General features: G+C 39.2%; 2 protein-coding genes across 5 annotated transcripts in view; both read left to right on the forward strand.

Annotated features, from left to right (window-relative positions):
* The first annotated feature begins 1,603 nt into the window (after positions 1–1,603).
* The window catches only part of LOC138852518 (putative 3-methyladenine DNA glycosylase), a 78,881-nt gene continuing 56,399 nt past the window's right edge, over positions 1,604–24,085 (forward strand). The window contains exons 1-2 of one of the 3 annotated variants that reach the window (XM_070083788.1): positions 1,604–1,707; positions 9,963–10,396. In XM_070083788.1, the coding sequence (XP_069939889.1) occupies positions 10,030–10,396 (367 nt within the window). In that variant the 5' untranslated portion in view covers positions 1,604–1,707; positions 9,963–10,029. Of the gene's footprint in view, positions 1,774–9,962; positions 10,397–24,085 lie in introns of all 3 variants that reach the window. The other 2 variants (XM_070083778.1, XM_070083793.1) reach the window with 2 other exon arrangements.
* Positions 1,677–10,034, forward strand: LOC128689550 (probable ATP-dependent RNA helicase ddx20). Of its 2 annotated transcripts, none has more exons than XM_053777931.2 (2): positions 1,677–1,817; positions 6,843–10,034. In XM_053777931.2, the coding sequence occupies exon 2, from the start codon at positions 6,889–6,891 to the stop codon at positions 9,742–9,744; it is 2,856 nt and encodes a 951-aa protein (XP_053633906.1). In that variant the 5' UTR covers positions 1,677–1,817; positions 6,843–6,888; the 3' UTR covers positions 9,745–10,034. The 2 variants fall into 2 exon arrangements, with proteins under 2 accessions (XP_053633906.1, XP_053633924.1); XM_053777949.2 differs by having other exon boundaries at positions 1,679–1,802.

Raw genomic sequence — 24,085 nt, forward strand, 5'->3', positions numbered from 1 at the left:
ATAAGGATGAGGAACAAGATGGGAGCGAGTACTGTGCCTTGTGGAACAGAGCTTTTCACCGTAGCTGCCTCGGACTTTACTCTGTTGACGACTACTCTCTGTGTTCTGTTAGTGAGGAAATTATAGATCCATCGACCGACTTTTCCTGTTATTCCTTTAGCACGCATTTTGTGCGCTATTACGCCATGGTCACACTTGTCGAAGGCTTTTGCAAAGTCTGTATATATTACATCTGCATTCTTTTTGTCTTCTAGTGCATTTAGGACCTTGTCGTAGTGGTCCAATAGTTGAGACAGACAGGAGCGACCTGTTCTAAACCCATGTTGCCCTGGGTTGTGTAACTGATGGGTTTCTAGATGCGTGGTGATCTTGCTTCTTAGGACCCTTTCAAAGATTTTTATGATATGGGATGTTAGTGCTATTGGTCTGTAGTTCTTTGCTGTTGCTTTACTGCCCCCTTTGTGGAGTGGGGCTATGTCTGTTGTTTTTAGTAACTGTGGGACGACCCCCGTGTCCATGCTCCCTCTCCATAGGATGGAAAAGGCTCGTGATAGGGGCTTCTTGCAGTTCTTGATGAACACAGAGTTCCATGAGTCTGGCCCTGGGGCAGAGTGCATGGGCATGTCATTTATCGCCTGTTCGAAGTCATTTGGCGTCAGGATAACATCGGATAGGCTTGTGTTAATCAAATTTTGTGGCTCTCTCATAAAAAATTCATTTTGATCTTCGACTCTCAGTCTGGTTAGCGGCTTGCTAAAAACTGAGTCATATTGGGACTTGAGTAGCTCACTCATTTCCTTGCTGTCATCTGTGTAGGACCCATCTTGTTTAAGTAGGGGCAGTAATAAGTATGAATGTTTTGTATGGTGAGTAGGTTTAGTGTATTGAATATTGGTGGAGTGTGCTGCCTATAGTGAGAATTTGTTATCATTCTAACTGCAGCCTTTTGTTGGGTAATTAGTGGTCTGAGATGGTTACTTGTTGTTGAGCCCCATGCACAAATTCCATAGGTGAGATAGGGGTAAATAAGAGAGTGATATAGGGCCAGGAGGGCTGACTGTGGAGCATGTTCATGTTCATCCCTTGTGCAAGTATTAATGATACATTCTAGCTGGTCTGAGTAGTATATAGCTGTGCCACCCCCTTGCTGGTCTGGCCTACAGTTGTGTATGGCTGTGTAACCAGGAATGGCATAGACATCTGTAGTATCGGGCTTTAGCCAGGTTTCGGTGAGAGTAATGATGGACATACTGGTATGCAGGGAATTTAGTAATGCTGTGAGGTCATCGTAATGTTTGCTTAAAGATCTGATATTGTAGTTAAAGAGAGTTATGTTGTTGTTGGCTCTGAGAAGTGCCTTTGATTGTTCTGCTGTGTAGTAATTACAGTTACTGTTTGATTCATTTAAGTCATTAGATAAGAGGTCGGTATCAGGATCAATGCTAGTTATCATAAGATTTATAGTGAATCTATAGTTAGAATTAAGTATAAGACAAAGTAAATATTGTAAAGCTATAAAATATGTAACATATGTAAAACTATACAGACCTACATAAAAACTTGTATTTGATTTATTTTTTTTTCCATTCGAGTTTCTTCAATGTTTATAGCGAGGGAGGCGGCGATGGAAGTTGACATTGTTCCCTGAGTCAGCACGCACACACACTCTCACTCTCTCATCACTCACTCGTCCAGTAGACTTCCATAGTCTGTATTATAAACATATTTCAGAGGAGAGTGCTGGCTTTTCTGAGCAGAGTAGAAAAGCTTCAGGTGTGTTAGGCAGCTGGAGTTTGCCTCAGGTACTAACTGTTTTGGTGAGTATTGCTGTACGACCCTTGTAGGTTTACCGCGTCTTTTTTATTTTTTATAATAATTTGGTGAGTACTGAAGTGTTCGCTGCCTCAGATTATTGTGGAGAAGCAATTTTCGAATGGAAGGACTGGCCCCTCTGTAGGGGTTCCTTGATGGTGAAGGACAAGCCCCTCTGTAGGGGTTCCTTGATGTTGAAGGACGGGCCCCTCTGTAGGGGTTCCTTGATGTTGGTGAAGGACTGGCCCCTCTGTAGGAGTTCCTTGATGTTGGTGAAGGACTGGCTCCTGTAGGGGTTCCTTGATGTTGAAGGACTGGCCCCTCTAGGGGTTCCTTGATGTTGGTGAAGGACTGGCCCCTCTGTAGGGGTTCCTTGATGTTGGTGAAGGACTGGCCCCTCTGTAGGGGTTCCTTGATGTTGGTAAAGGACTGGCCCCTCTGTAGGGGTTCCTTGATGTTGGTGAATGACTGGCCCCTTTGTAGGGGTTCCTTGATGTTGGTGAAGGACTGGCCCCTCAGTTGATGTTTCTTGATGTTAGTGGAGGACTGGCCCTTCAGTAGATGTTTCATGATGTTGAAGGACTGGCCGCTCAATAGAGTCCTTAAGATAAGATTTTCTTCGGATTTTTAACCCCAGAGGGTTAGCCACCCAGGATAACCCAAGAAAGTCAGTGTGTCATCGAGGACTGTCTAACTTATTTCCATTGGGGTCCTTAATCTTGTCCCCAGGATGCGACCCACACCAGTCGGCTAACACCCAGGTACCTATTTGCTGCTAGGTGAACAGGACAACAGGTGTAAGGAAACGTGTTGAAATGTTTCCACCCGCTGGGAATCGAACCCGGGCCCTCCGTGTGTGAAGCGGGAGCTTTAGCCTCCAGGCCACTGGGTGAAGGACTAGCCCCTCAGTAGAGGTTCCTTGATGTTGAATGACTGGCCTTTCAGTAGAAGCTCCTTGATATTGAAGAGCTGGCCCTTCAGTAGAGGATCCTTGATGTTGGTGATGGACTGGCCCTTCAGTATAGGTTACCTGGAGTACCTGGAGGGTATTCAGAGGGTCAGCACCCCTTTGGCCCAGTCCAAGACCAGGCCTCTTGGTGGGTCAGGGCCTGACCAACCAGGTTGTTACTGCTGGCCACACACAGATGGCTGGTCAGGTACTGACTATAGGTGTCTGTCCAGCTCTCTTGAAAACAGCTAGAAGTCTGTTGGTAATCCCCTTTATGTATTCTGGGAGGCAGTTGAACAGTCTTGGCCTCCTGACACTTATTGTGTTGTCTCTTAGCTCACTCATGGCACCCCTGCTTTTCACTGGGGGAATGCTGCACTGCCTGCCAAGTCTTTTGCTTTCGTAGGCAGTGATTTCGGTGTGTAGATTTGGGACTAGTCCCTCTAAGATTTTCCAGATGTATATTATCATGTATCTTTTTCACCTGCATTCCGAGGAGTACAGATCAAGGGCCTTCAACCATTCCTAGTAATTTAGGTGCTTCATGGTACTTTTACATGCAGTAAAGGTTCTCTGTATATTTTCTAGGTATGCAGTTTAACCTTCATTGAAAGGCTCCATTAGTGTACAGCAATATTCCAGCCTGGAGAGAACAAGCAATTTGAAGAGAATCATCATTGGCTTGGCATCCCCAATTTTGAATGTTCTCATTATCCATCCTATTATTTTCCTAGCAAATGGGGTAGATACTACATTGTTGTGATCTTCGAAAGCAAGATTCTCTGACATTACCACTCCCAGGTCTTTCACATTAGTTTTTCACTTTGTTGTGTGATTTGAATTTATTTTATACTCCAACACAGTTTTTATTTCTTTGAGATTTCCATAGTGGAGAAATTGAAATTTATCTTCATTGAACTTCATATTATTTTCTGACACCCATTTAAAGACTTGGTTAATGTCTGCTTGGAGATGTGCAGTGTCCTCGATGGATAACACTGTCATGCAACTTCTGGTATCATCATCATTAGAGGAGGACATGGTGCTGTGGCTTACATCTCTGTCTATGTTGGATATGAGGATGAGGAAAAGGATGGGGTGGGGGGGGGGGGGCAAGAACTGTACCTTGTGGAACAGAGCTTTTCACTGTAACCCCCTCTGACTTTACTCTATTTACTATTACTCTTTGTGTTTTATTTGTTAGGAAGTTATAGATCCATTTACCGACTTTTACTGTTATTCCTTTATCATGCATTTTATGTGCTATTACACCGTGATCACACCTGTTGAAGGCTTTCGCAAAGTCTGTGTATATAACAGCATTTTGATTGTTCTCCAATGCATCCAAGACCATGTCAATGTGATCCAGTAGCTGTGAGAGGCAGGAGTGATCTCTAAACCCATGCTGCCCTGGGTTGTACAATTGATGGGTATCCAAGTGGTTGGCAGTCTTGCTTCTTAGAACCCTTTTAAAGATTTTTATGATGTGGGACGTTAGTGCAGTTGGTCTGTAATTCTTTGCAATTGCTTTACTGCCACCCTTGTAAAGTGGGGCTATATCTGTTGTTTTAAGTGACTGTGGGATGACACCCTGTGTTCGTGCTCCTTCTCCATAGAATAGTTAATGCATGTGAAAGGGGGGTTTCTTGCAGTTCTTGATGAACACAGAGTTGCAGGAGTCTGGGGCTGGGGCAGAGTGCATGGGCATGTCATTTATTGCTTTTTTAAAGTCCTATGGTGTTAGGATTATATCAGAAATTCTTGAATTGACAAGTTTTTGAGTCTCGGTCATAAAAAAATCATTTACATTGTCGACCCTTAGTCTGATTAACAGCTCAGTAAATGCTGATTCATATTGGGACTTCAGTATCTCACTCATGTCTTTGCTGTCATCTGTGTAAGTCCCATCTTGTTTAAGGAGAGGCCCAATACTTAGGACACGAACAGGAAAGAATTCTTTATTTTCTTGAAGATTTTATTCAGACTATTAACCTGTAGATTAAGATTCTTCATGTCCAGTCACAGCATTACAAAATATAAAATAATCAGAAAGCCCATAGGATTTACTGCATTTTGAGCAGAACTTAGCCTAGCTCTAAGAACATAGTTTAGTATAGGTTACAACAGAATTGATAAAAAAAAAAAAAAAAAAAAATTAATTATCGAGGTAAGACAGGGTGAGTGAAACTAATTTATTAACTTAGTTTAATGCAATAGAAGTTATATGAAGTTTTTTTTTAGCATACATGGATATTAGAAGTTAGGCACAATGATTATTTTGTGTAAATTTCTCAGTAAAACATCTGTCTAAATGAAGAGAATTTAAACATGTGGTACAATATATGGGAGTAATTTACACTATGTATGATAATTGTACTTATGTGTACTTGCACCTAAATAAACTTACACAAGAATGAATAATGGAGGAAGATATGCTTGAACATGGATGGTTATTGTCATGAATAGCAATAAAGAAGACATGCCTTTTCAACATTGGGTTTGAGGTGGATGCCAGATAGGGAATATTAGGAATCTTCTGGCAGTTTCAAATTTTTGGGTCTCTTGTGCTATTGAGACTACTCATGTTGTCATACACAGCCTCCAACTTCCAGCTTCCTCCTCACCACAACATTTGAAACCTGTGCTTCACACTCGTACAACAGTGTTGGTACCGATATACTGTACTCTGGTATATTACAGATGCCTTAATGCACCACCCATTTTTCCTTGTCAGTTCTATGGTTCGCACCTCGTCCATAATAGAACCATCACTGATAAGTCCACTCCCCAATTTCTGAATACATTTACTCCCCCCATCCAATCTGATATCCATTTTCTCATTGCCTGTGTTTTTTTATACTGTCATCACCTTGCTCTTGCCAGCATTCACTTTTAATCTCCTTTTACATACCCTCCCAAATGCATTTACTAACCTTTGCAATGTCTCTTCAGAATCTTCCAAAAGAACCATGTCATTGGGAAAAAGCAACTGTTACAACTCGCACTCTGTATCAGATTTGCCATCTTTAAAGTCCATACCTCTCCCTAACACCATAGTGTTTAGTTTGACAACTCCATCTAAAAATATGTTAAACAATCATGCTTAAATCATATATCCCTGTCTAAGACCTACTTTTACTGGAAAATAATCTTCCTCTCTCCTATATACCCTAACCTGAGCTCCCTGTCCACATAAAAGCTCTTAACCACTTTTAATAACCTACCACCTATTCCATACATTTGCAACATCTGCCACATTGCTCTCCAATCCACCCTATCATATGCCTTTTCCAAATCCATAAATGCAATGCAAAGTGCCTTACCTATATCTGAGTATTATGCACTTTATGTACTTCCATGGAAACACTTAGCCTACACATCCCCTTCCTTTCCTAAAACATCTTTGAAGTCCTACTCTCTTACCCATAATTCTTTCAGTAAGAACTCTACCATACACTTTTCCCAGTATACTCAACAGGCTTATTCCCCTAAAATTCATACACACTTATTTATCCCCTTTTCCATTATACAAAGGAACTATACGTTCTGCGAATCCCTAGGGACCTTACCCCTTTTCATGCATGTATTGAACAAATGCAGCAGCTAATCCATCTGCTGTTAACATTCATGTTTTCATTTTGTCTATTCCAGCTACTTTACCTCCCTTTCATTCTACCCACTGTCACATACAACTCCCCACACACACATCTGGCTCTCCTTCACTCCTGAAAGATGTTATACTTCTCTGCCCTGTGCAAGAAAACAATGCCTCCCTCTCTTCACAAGCATTCAACAACTCATGTAGAGCTAGTATTTTATAAAAATTGTGTAAATTAGTTTTACCTAAATTAAGTTTTGCTCTCCCTGCTGTGTCTACCATTAAATCATAACTGGCTAGATTTGAGTATCCTTGCATCCTAATTTTATTTTACTATTAGTTCTGTTTCCAGTTTAACCTTCAGTAATTTAAGATTTTAATTTTGAATTCAGAAGAATGTAAATTTCAATTATTTAATTTGTTATATATTGTGATTTTTGTGATACTGTACAATGTATTAAATGCAAATAATTTATATTTCAGAAAAGTGTAGAAGCTGATAACTCTTTACTTGAATAGTATAGAAAAAATGGCTCAGAGAAAAGCTCATAAGCTTGAGGATAAGGAGAGAACAATCGATATTCATATAGAGGAAAATGTGGACTTTAATGGCATGTACTTATCTGACCATGTACTGCAAGGATTAAAATCTTCAGGTTTTGAGCGACCGAGTCCCATCCAGTTAGCTGCCATTCCTCTTGGTCGATGTGGGCTGGACTTAGTAGTGCAAGCAAAGAGTGGTACTGGTAAAACATGTGTTTTTGCCGTCATTGCATTGGAAATGGTAAATGTATCTGCTCCTACAACACAGGTTCTAGTTATTGCACCGACTCGTGAAATAGCTGTACAGATAACTCAAGTAATAAATGCAATTGGTAGTGCTATGCTGCAACTGAGAGCCTTTACATTTATTGGTGGAATTCATTTGTCTGAAGACATAGCAAAACTTAATTGCTGTCACATAGCAGTAGGAACGCCAGGTCGCTTAACTCAACTTGTTGAACAAGGCCTTCTTAAAGTGGATAATATTAGATTGCTTGTGTTGGATGAAGCAGACCAACTTCTAACTGGTCAATTTGCAGAAAGTGTAGTCCATTTGGCTTCTGCCCTGCCTCTGAATAAACAAGTAATAGGTCTTAGTGCAACATACACTGAAGATGTTGCCAAAGTTGCAGAAGGACTTATGCGATCACCAAACCATGTTCGACTCGGGAGAGATTCTCCTGCCCTTTTGGGTGTTAACCAATTTGTAAGATTACTTCCATATCACCATCAACTACATCGGAGACAACAGATAAAATTAACTGAACTTCAGGCTCTTCTTGCCACTGTAACATTTAATCAGTGTCTTGTATTTTCAAGCTCTCAGCTACGTGCTGAATCTATATGCAATGCATTAAGAGCATCAGGCTGGCCGGTTTCTTATCTAACTGGTGGTCAGACACAGAGTGACCGTTTAGAGGCGCTGGAAGCACTGTGTTCCTATAAGTGCCGAGTCCTTGTGTCAACTGATCTTTCTGCCCGTGGACTTGACTCGGAACATGTTAATCTTGTTGTCAATCTTGACATGCCTCGCGATCAGGCTACATATCTTCATCGAGTAGGGCGAGCAGGGCGTTTTGGTTCGCGAGGTGCTGCCATTACTCTTGCCACAGAGGGAGACGAATGGCAAGCTATGAGGGCTATTGCATCTTTGGCAAATGTGAGGATTTGTCTTCTGCAAGAGGGCTGGAAGTCCAGTATTGCTAGTAAGGATGTTAAAAGTATGGAAGAAATGGAGTATTTATCTGATGATGAGCTACAGATGTGGGTGGAGAAAAATTCTAGACAAGTATATGGCAAAAAAAGGGATGATAAAGCTAAGGAATCTATGGATAAGGGAAATATAACTAAAGGAAAAGATTCTAAATTAAGAGAAAAGAATAAGATCAAAGATGAGGAATCATTAGAAGATTCCGGTAAAGAAAACAAGGATAATAATTCAGTCTTCAAGAGGAATTCCTGCAAATCCAAAAACTTTAAAGAACCAAAGGAATTTGGTAAAATGTATAACCAAGACATTATGACTAATAAGGAGAATACCAAGAAAACTAAAGATTATCAGCATGAGGTATTTCACCTACAAACTGTACATAAGAAGAAAACTGCAGCAGATAAAAAGAAAGAAGAGGCAGCTCAGATTAAAGAAGAAATTTACAAAAAAGTATTAACCTTGTTAGAGGGAATCAATTCCAAACCACCTACAGTGAACATATCCTATTCAGACATACTATCAGAATGTTCAGAAAAATATGACAGTATCTCAGCTGCTGATAACCCAAAAGTACGAGTACCATCTGTGCCAAACACACTAAAGCCAACTAACGCTGGTATAAATGCACTTGATAATCACTGGAAAATTATTCAAGAAGAGCACGAGCAAAAAGCAATTTCTGTCGATGAAATTTGGGTTGATAATGAAACTGATATTCATAAAGGCCTGGAAGCATTAATTGAAGGAAAAGATGCAGTGACAGTCCTAAACCATTATGGTAATGGAGAAACAGAATGTGGTTTGTCAGATGAGTTGACACCAATATTGGTGGCTGGAGAATCTTCTGAAAACCTCACTGGTAACAAAGCTGCAACAGTGAATGGTTCTGTGATTTCCAAGGAAAGTGAATGTAAACAGAATGCAAACAGTGAAATAAAGAAATCATCCGAGTCTTATTATTCAACTGAAATCTCGAGTAGTGATGCCACTGATTATCCTAAGCCTAAAAATAAAAGGAGAGAGAAAATACTTTCAAAAGCATATAGTCCCATACAAAATATGCATATCAGAAATGAAGAACAGCAACCAGAAAGTTGCAAGTATCCTGACAAAACAAGGCTTAGTAGAGGACAAAATCAGACCAAAGTACAAAGGAAAGTAAGACATATTAAAAAATATGCTTCATTTGCTAGTGTGGATGGCAGTCACACACATGCTCTCAATGATGTACATGGTGGCACATACAGTAGACAATGGCAGTATGGAAATCAGTCTATGTATGACTATCCTAACCAAACCCAGCAACAAGAAGTTAATGGTACTAATACCCAGAAGCATCATAGTCAATCCAATTTTCATAAAATCAACCATAATATGGCACACGAGATGAATTTTGGGAATTATCAAGATTTGGAAAGTAATCAAGTGCCACAACTAAATGGAGATTATTATTGCCATAACTATGCAAATTATTGGCAGGACTACTCTTATAATGCATATCTGAAACAGAAGGCATATATAGAAAGTGCCAATAAGTTTGCTTCCATGATGGATTATGTTCAGACTATGGGAAGAATGAGTGCATGGATGGCTCAAGACTTTCACAAACGCAATAAGGAAAACAGTAGCTAGGAAATAATTTTTTAATGAGTGTATAAAATTATAACAAGAATATATATTCAAGAAGTTTTTATTTTATTAGGTATTAAATATTATATACTAATAATATACAACATAATGTTTTAAGGAATAAACACAGTCTGATGCTAAAGTTTCCATGTATTGTACTGTAATATAATTGAATTATGTTTTTTTCTGAACTTAAACAAATATTTTAATGCTTGTTTTAGGTGAAGTTGTTCCTAAAAAGACATTTTTTGTACGTCATAACATTGTTTAAAACATCAGAGAATAAGGATGTCTAAGAGATACAGAAGAAAGTTGCTGTCTTGCACAAAAATGCCAAAGGCTGATAGTTCTTCAAGCTCCACACAAAGTGCAACATTAAGTCCGTACTTTCTTGAACAAAGCAGTGGGGAATTTGCCCATAATGACAGTGAGTCTGGTCAAGTAATGAAAGGTAATATTGAAGGAAGTGATGAGGAATTTGAGGAAGAAATAAAAGCAAATAGGATTATTGGGTTGATGAAAGATGCTCATATAAAGAGAGAATCTAATAAATCTTGTAATGCACAATCTTCAGAAAAAAGACTTAGTGTTGATTTAAGATTGTCAGAAGATTTCTTTGATCAAGACAGCATTGCCCTAGCCAAAGCTCTTCTAGGTAAGTTAAAATTACATTTTCATTTTTATTGTTTCTAATGATTTTGTTGTACACGGGGATTAAAGAAAAGCAGTTAGCTTTTTAGTGTTTTGAAAGTCTGCATTAATAGGTTGAGAACTAAATTATATTCATTATTGAATAAGGATGGATATTAGTAGTATGAATAACCTTCACAATTTTCAAGTAGATTAAGAACTATACTGTGATGCAGTGGGATTTCATGTATCAAAATTGACTGGAACAGTGTGCATTTCGGGTAACAGAATTTGTGGCTAATGAATTTGATCATATCCAAGCCATAATTTATGAGACCTGCCTATTGTTTTGCAATTAACAAAAATAATGATGACAATAATAATAAATAACAACATTGTTGTTATTTTCCAAGTAGATACTTTCCTTACAAATATTTCTTCAGTAGAACAGAGTATAACATTATACAGATTCGGATGTACACATAATACAGGAGGGCCATACTCTATGACACTTTGCTTTACTGTGATTTGCTAATATGGACATTTCAAATTACAACCAAAAATTTGTTTTTATGGTTCACATTATACAGATTCAGATGTACACATAATACAGGAGGGCCATACTCTGTGACACTTTCCTTTACTGTGATTTGCTAATATGGACATTTAAAATTACAACCAAAAATTTGTTTTTATGGTTCCCTGATATACTATTATAGCTTCTGTGCACTACTGTTTGTTTATATCCTATGTGAGCTCCATGTCTTATCGATTATGTCTGTAAACTTTTCAGAATTTCAGTTGTTTGAATGTTATTGCAGATTTTACATATACAGCCTCTCCTCACTTACTGACGTATTCATTTACTGACAACTCGGAGTTACGACAGGCTCTCTGACGAGTCGTTATTGTATACTATACGGTGGCCTGGTGGCTAAAGCTCCCGCTTCACACACGGAGGGCCCGGGTTCGATTCCCGGCGGGTGGAAGCATTCGACACGTTTCCTTACACCTGTTGTCCTGTTCACCTAGCAGCAAATAGGTACCTGGGTGTTAGTCGACTGGTGTGGGTCGCATCCTGGGGGACAAGATTAAGGACCCCAATGGAAATAAGTTAGACAGTCCTCGATGACGCACTGACTTTCTTGGGTTATCCTGGGTGGCTAACCCTCCGGGGTTAAAAATCCGAACGAAATCTTATCTTAAAAATCTTATCTTAACTTGGGTCACAAACGGGCAGCGCAGTGTCTCAGTGTCAAGCATCTGAATCTCCTTCCTGGAGCCACTCAGTACACTAGCTTTCACAGTCTCCAAGACTACATATTCGTACAAATTTCTTGTTTTTTTCTCTTGGAAGAGGAAAAACAAGAGGATAATGGAAGAAGTAAAAAAGAAGTTCACAGTAAAGGGGTTAGCTGGTGTGTTCGTATGTGTGTTTACATTCTCGGTGTATCGTAGCAGCTTAAGAAATTATTAAACTCAGTGAACAACGTATGTCGATGGTAATAATAATATTACAGTAATAATAATACAATCACTGGAGTGCTTTAAATGTCGGTTAACAAACCTATACATGTACGAAATATGTATGCTATTTAACCCTTTGAGGGTCGACAGGCCCTCTCCAAGACTCGTTCTCAGGGTCGGCCAAATTTAAAAAAAAAAAAAAATAATTTTCTCTTATGAAAAGATAGAGAAACTTTTCCCGATCATAATGACACCAAAAGTTTGAAATTTGATGGAAAACTTACGGAATTATGCTCTCGCGAAATTAGCGGTATTGGCGTTGTTTATACGCATCGGCGATTTTTGCCCAATTTGAGCCCCATTTTCGGCCAATTCCACTGTACTAGTTGACAAAAAACATGAATATTTCGCTAGAACTCCATTTTTTCTATCGAATGAGTGCAAGAAACCACCCATTTATCAATTTCAACTATCCAGTACAGTGGTCAGAATAAAGCAATTTTGCCAATTTCACACAAATTTCAAAAGATGCCAATTTCCGAATAGGGTCCAGAATAAACAAGAAAGACATTCCTGGCACTAAAATGACATTTCTTCTGTTCATTAGTCACGTCTCAAGGCACCTCTTACATTCTTTTGCTTTCCACTTTGAATTTTTATTCTCACAAAAAATAGAAGATTTACTGTTATGCAGAGTACTGCATTAGTGTAAAAACTGGTATAAATAATATTGGTGCACTTGCAAAATAATATTAGACTCGCCAGCTGACGTGTATTGGACACAGCATAATTTGTTTACTTTTGAACTTTGTTAATAATCGAACATTTCTGCTACTTTGAGCTCAATTTCAAGGTACTTTTCATTGTAAAACCAGTCAAAATCATCTCAATGTCTGTAATATGTCCTCCATTCTATAAAATGAGACCAAGAAAACTAGAACACAACAATAAATACCATACGAAAATAAAGTGCAAAGTCGCTGTTTTATTCCCAAAAAAACGGTCAGTTTTTTTTCTCATTATGCACTGTGTGCTGCAGGATTTTTTTTATACTGTGCACACTAACCACATAGACCCATTCTTTCATATGAAGGTCTACCAGCTTTCTCCCACTAGATTTGAGGGCACTAGAACTTAGGCGTACTAGTACGTCAAAAACCCTGGGTCGTAAGCCGTACTAGTACGGCCGAAACCCTCAAAGGGTTAAAGTGCTCCAGAGCGATTATTTATTGTTGTTATTGTTTATTATTATAAATTGTTAGTAGTATTATAAAATATTTTCTTTTTAATTTTTTTTTCCCAACAACCCGGCCGTATCCCACTAAGGCAGCGTGGCCCAAAAAGAAAAACAAAAGTTTTTCTTTTCAAATTTAGTAATTTATACCGGAGAAGGGGTTACTAGCCCCTTGCTTCCGGCATTTTAGTCGCCTCTTACAACACGCATGACTTACGGAGGAAGAATTCTGTTACTTCCCCATGGAGATAAGAGGAAATAAACAAGAACTAGAAAGAAAATAGAAGAAAACCCAGAGGGGTGTATATATATATATGCTTGTACATGTTTGTGTAATGTGACCTAAGTGTAAGTAGAAGTAGCAAGACGTACCTTAAATCTTGCATGTTTATGAGACAGAAAAAAAGGACACCAGCAATCCTACCATCATGTAAAACAATTACAGGCTTTCGTCTTACACTCGCTTGGCAGGACGGTAGTACCTCCCTGGGTGGTTGCTGTCTACCAACCTACTACCTATATAAAGTATTATTATTATTATTATTATTATTATTATTATTATTATTATTATTATTATTATTATTATCATCACAGTGGAACCTCTACTTGCGAGTTTAATCCGTTCCATGACCTTGCTCGCAACTGGATTTGCTTGTTTGCAGAGTCAATTTTTCTCATTTAAATTAATTGAAATGCAATTAAGCTGTTCCAGTGGAATTCTGTACTTCAATAATTTCACTAATATCAATGCTACGGCTTATTTATCTATCTCACTTCATCTAATATGACATAATAAACAATATAAATAACATAGAAACCTGATATATACTCTAAAATTAATAAAATATGTAATTCATGTAGTGGTATGGGCAGTGTCAGCGGTGGATGAGAGTTCGTCTGGAGACAGGACAAAATACTTCTTGAATAATTTTGCTAATATCATCTAAACAGCTTATTTATCTATCAGAGTTCATCTAATATGACATAACAAACAATATAAATAACAGAGAAACCTGATATATACTCTAGGACGAATAAAATGTCATTATATACAGTGTACATGTGTGGTGGTGGTGGCGGCAGCCGACGAGTTTGTTTGGAGACAGGACAAAATACTCCTTGAATATATCGCTATCATCAACTCTACGGTTTATTTATCTATCACAGTTTATCTAATATGAAATAATAAACAATATAAATAACATAGAAACCTGATATATACTCTAGAATGAATAAAATATGTCATTATGTAACAGGTGGAGGCAGCCACAACTGCTCCTGCTTTGTTGTGGTAAACACTGCCATCTAGTGACGGCCTTTTGAAACTGTCTGTTATTATAATTATTGTTATGTAGTACATTATTATTATATACGTATTATTATTATACGTATTAATATTACAGTGGACCCCCGGTTTGCGATATTAATCCGTTCCTGAGAGCTCATCGTAAACCAAAATTGTCGGAAAGCGAATCAATTTTCCCCATAAGAAATAATGGAAATCAAATTATTCTGTGCAAGACGCCCAAAAGTATGAAAAAAAACTTTTACCACGTGAAATATTAAGCTTAATGCACACAAACTGAAGAAGACATGCACAGTTTGTAGTATGCACTCTACTAACAATAGAATACATGACACTTACCTTTAATGAAGATCTGGTGATGATTGACGGGATGGGAGGAGGGGAGAGTGTCGAACCTATTGTTTAGAAGGGGAATCACCTTCCAGTAGGACTTGAGGTAGCAAGTCCTTTTCCTGGGTTACTTCCCTTCTTCTTTTAATGCCACTAGGACCAGCTTGAGAGTCGCTGGACTTCTGTCGCACAACATATCTGTCCATAGAGGCCTGTACCTCTCGTTCCTGTATGACTTTCCTAAAGTGCTTCACAACAGTGTCATTGTACAGGTTGCCAACACGGCTTGCAGTAGCTGTGTGAGGGTGATTTTCATCCAAAAAGCTTTGCTCTTCAAGCCATTTTGTACACATTTCCTTAATCTTTGAAGTAGGCAACTTCTTCAGTCTCTCCATCCCCTCCTCCGAAGCAGTTTCCTCAGGTCTGGCCTCTTGCTGTTGAAGATGATCTAGCAGCTCATCAGTGGTTAGTTCGTCATTGTCCTCCTCCACAACTCTTCCACATCCTCCCCACTAACCTCCAACCCCAAGGACTTCCCCAATGCCACAATGGATTCCTCAACTGGCATAGGATTCCCAGGGTTAGCCTCAAACCCTTCGAAATCCCTTTTGTCTACACATTCTGGCCACAGTTTTTTCCAGGCAGAGTTCAAGGTCCTCGTAGTCACTCCCTCCCAAGCCAAGGTTTACACAATTGAGGATATTAAAGTGATCCTTCCAAAACTCCTTTAGAGTCAATAGAGTGTCTGTGGTCACTTCAAAGCACCTTTCAGACATAGCTTTTGTGTACAGTTTCTTGAAGTTGGAAATGACCTGCTGGTCCATGGGCTGCAGGAGAGGAGTGGTATTAGGGGGCAAAAACTTGACCTTAATGAAGCTCATGTCCTCAGAAAGTCGCTCTGCCAAGGCTGTAGGATGACCAGGGGCATTGTCTAATACCAGGAGGCACTTAAGGTCTAATTTCTTTTCAATTAGGTAATTTTTCACATTGGGGGCAAATGCATGGTGTAACCAGTCATAGAAAAAGTCCCCAATGACCCATGCCTTAGTGTTTGCCCTCCACAGCACACACAAATTAGCCTTGAGGATATTCTTTTGCCTGAACGCTCTGGGAGTTTGAGTGATCCACCAATAAAGGCTTCACTTTGCAATCACCACTAGCATTGGCACACATCAGAAGAGTAAGCCTGTCTTTCATAGGCTTGTCCTGGGAGTGCCTTTTCCTCCTGAGTAGATTAGATTTTGCCACCGAAGTGGCTAGTTTATTGTGCACCCCATATCCATCCTGTGGACGGTAGCGCGAGAGCATATGGATACACAAAAGGCCTAGGAACTAGGCCCAAAAGGGTTAACAGGAATACATAAGGATTTATATCTACATATCTATAGTTCACTTATCTGTTACAGGCAAATTTAGGAAATTTGCTTAGTATATCTGGTATCTTATGTCAAGATATCTTATTAATGAAAATGTCACATAGGTTATTATACTGTCTGTCTCTGTATTCCTCAATAAGTGGACAATTAAGCACATAGTGTTCAAGAGAGTGACCATATGCCTGATCACATAATTTACATTTAGTTTGATCATCATCTGTGTCTCCCAAACTGCCAGAAGTACTTGTAACCAAGCCTAAGCCTGGTCACTACAACATCAGTCAGTCTGTTCACATTGCAAGTTGCTCCATAAACATACTTATCTACGTTCATGTTATCATAGTGGGTTATAGATCTACTCAGGCTTCTAACTGCATTCCTATAACAATCATGAGTAATATAAGTCCTGCTTGGCAATTTCTTCCAAAACAGGCCTGTTTCGTTGCAATTAAACACTTGTTCAGGTTTCAAGTCTTCACTGTCTATGTAATCCTTGAATTCCTTCACATATTTTTCAGCTGCTTTTTGGTCCGAACTGGCAGCCTCACCATGCCTAATCACACTATGTATGCCACTACGATTCTTAAATCTTTCAAACCAACCTTTGCTGGCCTTAAATTCACTCACATCAGCACTGGTTGCAGGCAATTTCTTTACCAAATCGTCATGCAACTGCCTAGCATTTTTACAAGTGATCGCTTGAGAGATGCTATCTCCTGCTATCTGTTTTTCATTTATCCACACCAATAAGTCTCTCAACATTTTCTAACACTTGTGGTCGCTGTTTTGTAATCACAGTTGCACCTTTTGCAACAACAGCTTCCTTGATTGCCGTTTTCCTGGTCACTATAGTAGAGATGGTTGATTGGGGTTTTGTATACACCTTGGCCAGCTCCAACACATGCACTCCACTTTCGTACTTTGCAATTATCTCTTTCTTCATTTCAATAGTCATTAGCACCCTTGGGCTTGAAGGGTTGGCACTAGAAGCTTTCTTGGGGCCCGTGGTGACTTATTTTGCAGTAACAAGCACCAAAAACACTGTGATAATATGGAATGTACTGAATGTATCCTTAGATGCAAGCACACTGGCTGGTTGGTAAACACTGGCACACACGGGGCAGTTCGGGCCACACGTGGACACGTCTCGGATGAATCGCGTATACCGGGTTTTGTAACGGGAAGCCAGGCAAAATTTTTGCGATACAATGCATCGAATACCAGATTTATTGGATACCAATGGCATTGTAAACCAGGGGTCCACTGTATTGTATTATATTTTATTATTATTATACATATTATTATTATACATATTATTATTATTGTACATATTATTACAATATAAATAATGTGTAATCTTTATTCACACAAAATATAAGATTTACTGTTATGCCTTATTACAATAACTGTATAAATAATGTCAACCCATTCATGACTGCATATTGGACATGGCCAAAGCAATTGAACATTTCTCCTATGTTGAGCTCAATTTCAAGGTACTTTTCGTTGTGAAAACAATCAAAATCATATCTATTTCTGTAATATATCTTCCATTCTATCAAATGAGACCAAAAAAACGAGAATACTGTACAACCATAAAAACCATACAAAAATACCGCTAAGGGGTGGCTAATTGCTGAGAAGTGAACTCCATTATTTATGCTTAAATTTCTTTCATTTTTGGTGTACATTAAAAAGCATCTTTCCATCATACATTACCCAAGCTTCAATAAGATAGTCCAACAAACAAATGAGATACAGTTCCCTAGATCAAGAGCAAGAGCCCCTAACCAGCGTCAAGGAACCTGCCTTGAGGTCTGCTCGCTTATGGAAATTTTGCTCACGTATAGAAGCAAAAAATCGTCCCATCGACTGCTCGTATTTGGAAAAACTCGCACGTGGATGCGCTCGCAAGTAGAGGTTCCACTGTAGTACAGTGGACCCCCGGTTAACGATATTTTTTCACTCCAGAAGTATGTTCAGGTGCCAGTACTGACCGAATTTGTTCCCATAAGAAATATTGTGAAGTAGATTAGTCCATTTCAGCCCCCAAACATACACGTACAAATGCACTTACATAAATACACTTACATAATTGGTCGCATTCGGAGGTAATCGTTATGCGGGGGTCCACTGTATTATTATTATTATTATTATTATTATTATTATTATTATTATTATTATTATTATTACAGTATTATTATTATTATTATAAATTGTTATTACCATCGACATACATTGTTCACTGAGTTTAATCTTTTCTTAAGATGCCATGAGACAGAGAGTATAGCATATGATTCAGAAAAAAAAATCAGGAAAAATTGCACTATTGTTGCGGTTTTTCTTATGACAAGTGATCTAGAAATAAAAAAATAAAAAATAAATAAAATTATTATTATTATTAGAAGTGTTTGCCCTGATGTAAACACTGTTTTCTTTTGTTATAGACCAGAGGTATAGACAAGAAAATGTATCTATCTTATGATCTTATCCCAGACCAGCAGCCTCCACTGTCTACCACTTATCTCTCTGATACACCCTGTCAACTAATAATACGAATACCACCTGGTGGTTCACACTTACACTCACTCACCCATTTGACCATAAACAGAAATATCAATCTCAATCTCAAAATAATGAATCTTAACTAGTCAAAAGTTGGCCTGTGATACTCCAATACTGAAACTATGTATAGTGCCAAAACAAAAGCATTCACATTGCTAAACTCACAACTAGTATTTAGTCACTTAGCCATAATACCAACTTATCTCATAATTTTGTAACATTTTGAACCTAAGATTTAATATAAGTCTGCCCGAAATGCCTAGCCATGCTAGACGTTCTAGTGGTACACTCTGTAATTATTATTTTACTACATGTAAACCACACAATAACCAAATTCTGTAAACTCAGCATTGTAATACTTATAGAGAATAAAGTTTGAATTTGAATTTGAATATGGCATATATTATTCATTTCAGTGTCTTTGTTACAGTTCTAGAGTATTTATCATGTTTCTGATATCAATTTGAAATAAATGTGATAGATAACCGTTATTACTAATATTTGCGCCACAGCTAACATTCGATACCCATAATGACTAACCAGATACCGAATGCTCCTGTTGGCCGCTACCTCTCTCATTTATTTTAAAAGTTTTCATATTTTATATATATTTTTTTTTTTTTTTTTTTCAACAAGTCGGCCGTCTCCCACCGAGGCAGGGTGACCCAAAAAAGAAAGAAAATCCCCAAAAAGAAAATACTTTCATCATCATTCAACACTTTCACCACACTCGCACATTATCACTGTTTTTGCAGAGGTGCTCAGAATACAACAGTCTAGAAGCATACACATATAAAGATACACAACATATCCCTCCAAACTGCCAATATCTATATATACCTATATATATATATATATACCTATATATACCTATATATATATATATATATATATATATATATATATATATATATATATATATATATACATATATATATCTATATATATATATATATATATATATATATATATATATATATATATATATATATATATATATATTATACCTATATATACCTGTACCTAAATAAACTTACACACTGTTCTGGCATGCAGGTACCATTAAAATTAGTAAGAGTGTCTTATGTCTCAAGATGCCATATTAGTAATGATAATAATACTCAATAATAATCATCGAGTCTCATTAAATGTCGTATATTATGTTAATATACACATTTTCATTAATCCATGTATGATATTTTTTCAAAATTATATAAAAAATACAATACATAACATATAAAGATAATAAGTAAACCCCACAGTAGAGTAAATAAACAAATATGAGATGTGGGAGCCAGACAACTTGTACAAGTGACAGCAAGAATAACGTTTTCTCTAGTCCAACATAAGAGAAAATGTATTACCGGGGGTAACTGTAGAAAATTATTCTTTTCATATGCCTTCACTCAGAGTGTCATTTCTTTTAAAAAATGGTGTTACATGAGAATGGGAGTGTTCCTCTTTATTTATTCTACCATATCAACGTACAGACAACTTGTACACAATGTAACTTGTACACAAACGAGACATGTACACTTTGTTTACATAACTCACGTTCGCCTGGTTTGTTTACATAACTCCACGAGTGTCCTCTCTCATGTACTCATATTCACTCTCTCTGTCTCTCTGTCTGTCTCTCTCTGTCTCTCTCTCTGTCTCTCTCTCTCTCTCTCTCTCTCTCTGTCTCTCTCTCTGTCTCTCTCTGTCTCTGTCTCTCTCTCTCTCTCTCTCTCTCTGTCTCTCTCTGTCTCTCTCTCTCTCTGTCTCTCTTTTTTTTTTTTTGTTTTTTTTTACACAGGGTTTGACAAGGTTAAGGATCCCTAACTTTATTGACAAGCTATTTACAGGTTAAGGATTCCTAACTTTATTGGCAAGCTAAGAGCTGTTACCTACATCAGCTCATTTGAAAGCATTTTTATTGTTATGAGACATACAAGTAGGGAACAGGATGAAGTTGGAGCCATCTGTGGGCCAGCATTTTCATTTGATCAACTGACTTTATCTCGTTGACATCATTATGCTGTACAAATGTATTCCATACTCGAGTCATCCTGGGTATGTATGATCTCAGATGGAGTGATGTTCTGGAGAAGGGTACAGCCAGAGTGAAGTTGCTGCTTTCTGCCCGTCTTGTGGCATAAAAGCTTGTTTCACGCTGTCCTCGAAGTGGATCCAAGTGTGGTATTTTGACAATATTGGCCTTGTACATAACAGTAAGGCCACCCACATCCCTCCTATGTTGAAGGCTCTGCTGAAATGACAGATCTATCCAGGATGGGTCCAGGCGAGAGATGAGACGTCTTGCTCTGTTCTCTACTCTGTCAAGCAGTCGCAGATGAGAGGGGGGGCAGGCAAACCAAGAAAGTGGAGCATACTCAAGGTGTGAGCGTACTTGTGCCTCGTACAGGATCTTGCAACCCCTACTGTCAAGCAGATGCGAGATACGGCGAAGTGCTGTAAGCTTCCTGGCTGCCTTGTTTGCAAGGATATCAACTTCTTCTCCAGGTGCCAACACCCTCCCATTCATCCTTACTACTGCCCCAGCATTACCATCATGGTGCCTAGAGATGATCATCATTTGCGTTTTCTCAGGTGCAAATGTTACTTGCCATCTATTTCCCCAAGCTGATACAGCTCTCAGCTGGTGATTGATGTAGCTTAGAGCAGCTGGCATTTCTTCTCTTGGATAAGTGAATGTCAGTGTACAGTCGTCTGCATATGCATGTGATTCTGGGATGAGATGAAGAAGGTCGTTGAAGTAGACATTCCATAACAATGGACCCAGCACGCTTCCTTGTGGAACACTTGCCCCAATAGGATGTCTTGCTGATTCCGTTCCATTGAGAACTACACTTAGAGATCTACCATGAGGGTAATCACTGAGGAGACATAGCGTAGAGCCTGCAATTCCCAGTGCTTAAAGTTTTGCTAAGAGGCCCTGGTGCCACACCCGGTCGAAAGCGCCAGCAATGTCCAGTGCTACCACACAGCTGACTTTGGATTCATCCAGTGACTGGTGCCACTTAGTGGAGAGGTTTAACAACAGATCAGCAGCAGAGTAACCTTTCCTGAAGCCATATTGACGATCACAAAGTAGTGAGTGGTAGTCAAAAAACTGTCATTTGTCTTGAGATTATTGTCTCAAGGATCTTACCAGTGATTGATAGGAGTGACACTGGTCTGTAGTTGCTGATTTCGGCTCTGCTCTTCTTTTTGTGAACAGGGACTACATTTGCCTCTTTCCATAGAGAGGGCCATTTACACTGTACTAGGCAGTGCTGAAAGATGCGAGTTAGAAGTGCTGCTAGCTGGTCTGCACATCTTCTCAACAATCTTGGGCTCAACTTGTCTGGGCCCACAGCCTTTTCTTGGTCAAGCGATTTAAGTAGGAAATGCACCTCCTCCTGCCTTATTGTCACCACTGACAGTTTTGACACAGTTCTTGCAGCTAGCCAAGGAGGGTCCCTTGCTGGATCAGGAACTTGCATTTTGGTAGCAAAGTGTTCAGCAAAGAGGTCCGCCTTCTCTTGACTACTAGTAGAGGTGGTCCCATCCTGTCGATTTAGAGGTGGAATAAGTTCATCAGGCAGATAACCTTGTGTGTCCTTGACCAGGGACCACCAGGTTTTGGAGCCTACCCTACCTGATGCTAACTTTCTTTTAGTGTCCACCTCCCATTTAGCAATGGCCCACTTTTGAACATCACCCATATGCCTACAGGCTTGCATGTGCAAGTTCCTGTTATAGGTGGTAGGATGTCTCTTATACCTTTGCCATGCTTTGTACTTAGCAGTAGCAGCCTCTCTACAACGAAAGCCAAACCAAGGCTGATCTGTAGGCTTCGTCACATATTGCCGGTGAGGAATGCGTTCTTGTTGTAGATTAAGGATGTGTCCAGTGAAGGCTTTCACTTGGTTGTCAACATCCCATCTCATCCCAGAATCACATGCATATGCAGACGACTGTACACTGACATTCACTTATCCAAGAGAAGAAATGCCAGCTGCTCTAAGCTACATCAATCACCAGCTGAGAGCTGTATCAGCTTGGGGAAATAGATGGCAAGTAACATTTGCACCTGAGAAAACGAAAAATGATGATCGTCTCTAGGCACCATGATGGTAATGCTGGGGCAGTAGTAAGGATGAATGGGAGGGTGTTGGCACCTGGAGAAGAAGTTGATATCCTTGGGGTGAAATTTGACTCCAAACTAACCATGAAGAACCATGTTGTAAATCTTGCAAACAAGGCAGCTAGGAAGCTTACAGCACTTCGCCGTATCTCGCATCTGCTTGACAGTAGGGGTTGCAAGATCCTGTACGAGGCACAAGTACGCTCACACCTTGAGTATGCTCCACTTTCTTGGTTTGCCTGCCCCCCCTCTCATCTGCGACTGCTTGACAGAGTAGAGAACAGAGCAAGACGTCTTATCTCTCGCCTGGACCCATCCTGGATAGATCTGTCATTTCAGCAGAGCCTTCAACATAGGAGGGATGTGGGTGGCCTTACTGTTATGTACAAGGCCAATATTGTCAAAATACCACACTTGGATCCACTTCGAGGACAGCGTGAAACAAGCTTTTATGCCACAAGACGGGCAGAAAGCAGCAACTTCACTCTGGCTGTACCCTTCTCCAGAACATCACTCCATCTGAGATCATACATACCCAGGATGACTCGAGTATGGAACACATTTGTACAGCATAATGATGTCAACGAGATAAAGTCAGTTGATCAAATGAAAATGCTGGCCCACAGATGGCTCCAACTTCATCCTGTTCCCTACTTGTATGTCTCACAACAATAAAAATGCTTTCAAATGAGCTGTTGTAGGTAACAGCTCTTAGCTTGCCAATAAAGTTAGGAATCCTTAACCTGTAAATAGCTTGTCAATAAAGTTAGGGATCCTTAACCTTGTCAAACCCTGTGTAAAAAAAAAAAAAAAAAAAAAAAATCCCCTTGGAGAAGAGCATTCCAGTCGGTGGTGGCGAGCTCAGAGCAGAGGGCTGGCCAATTTCCTTTTTCCCATAGCCAGGTTGTGCGTGTGGATTCCTCACCTCGTTCTGTTGGGATCTTAAGTGTGGTAAAAACAGCCTTGTAGTCAGACGATCCAACGTAGCTGAGGGGTTGACAAGTGACTATGCCTTCTGCCAGATCACTCACTACTGGGTCAAGGGAGGAGCCAGAGATATGAGTAGGGAAATCAACAAAGTTTCTCATGTTAAACACTGCAAGAAGGTCATCAAAGTCTCTCTGTATAAGGTGCTGGTTGAGGTCACCAACAATTATAATATGTTGACAGTTGTGTTGTAGCAGAAGGGAGTCAATATTTTCCATTAGGAAGTTGATAGGGTCTGCATGTTGCCACTGAGGTCTGTACATTGCACATGCTAGTACAGAGGTACTAGTGTTTATACAGAGCTTGAAGAACATCAT

This window comes from Cherax quadricarinatus, chromosome 1, assembly GCF_038502225.1.
Source record: "Cherax quadricarinatus isolate ZL_2023a chromosome 1, ASM3850222v1, whole genome shotgun sequence".
Taxonomy (NCBI): Eukaryota; Metazoa; Arthropoda; class Malacostraca; order Decapoda; family Parastacidae; genus Cherax; species Cherax quadricarinatus.

What these genes read in the sequence shown, in the direction of transcription:
- LOC128689550 (XM_053777931.2), top strand. Translation starts at nt 6,889, where the DNA reads ATGGCTCAGAGAAAAGCTCATAAGCTTGAGGATAAGGAGAGAACAATC.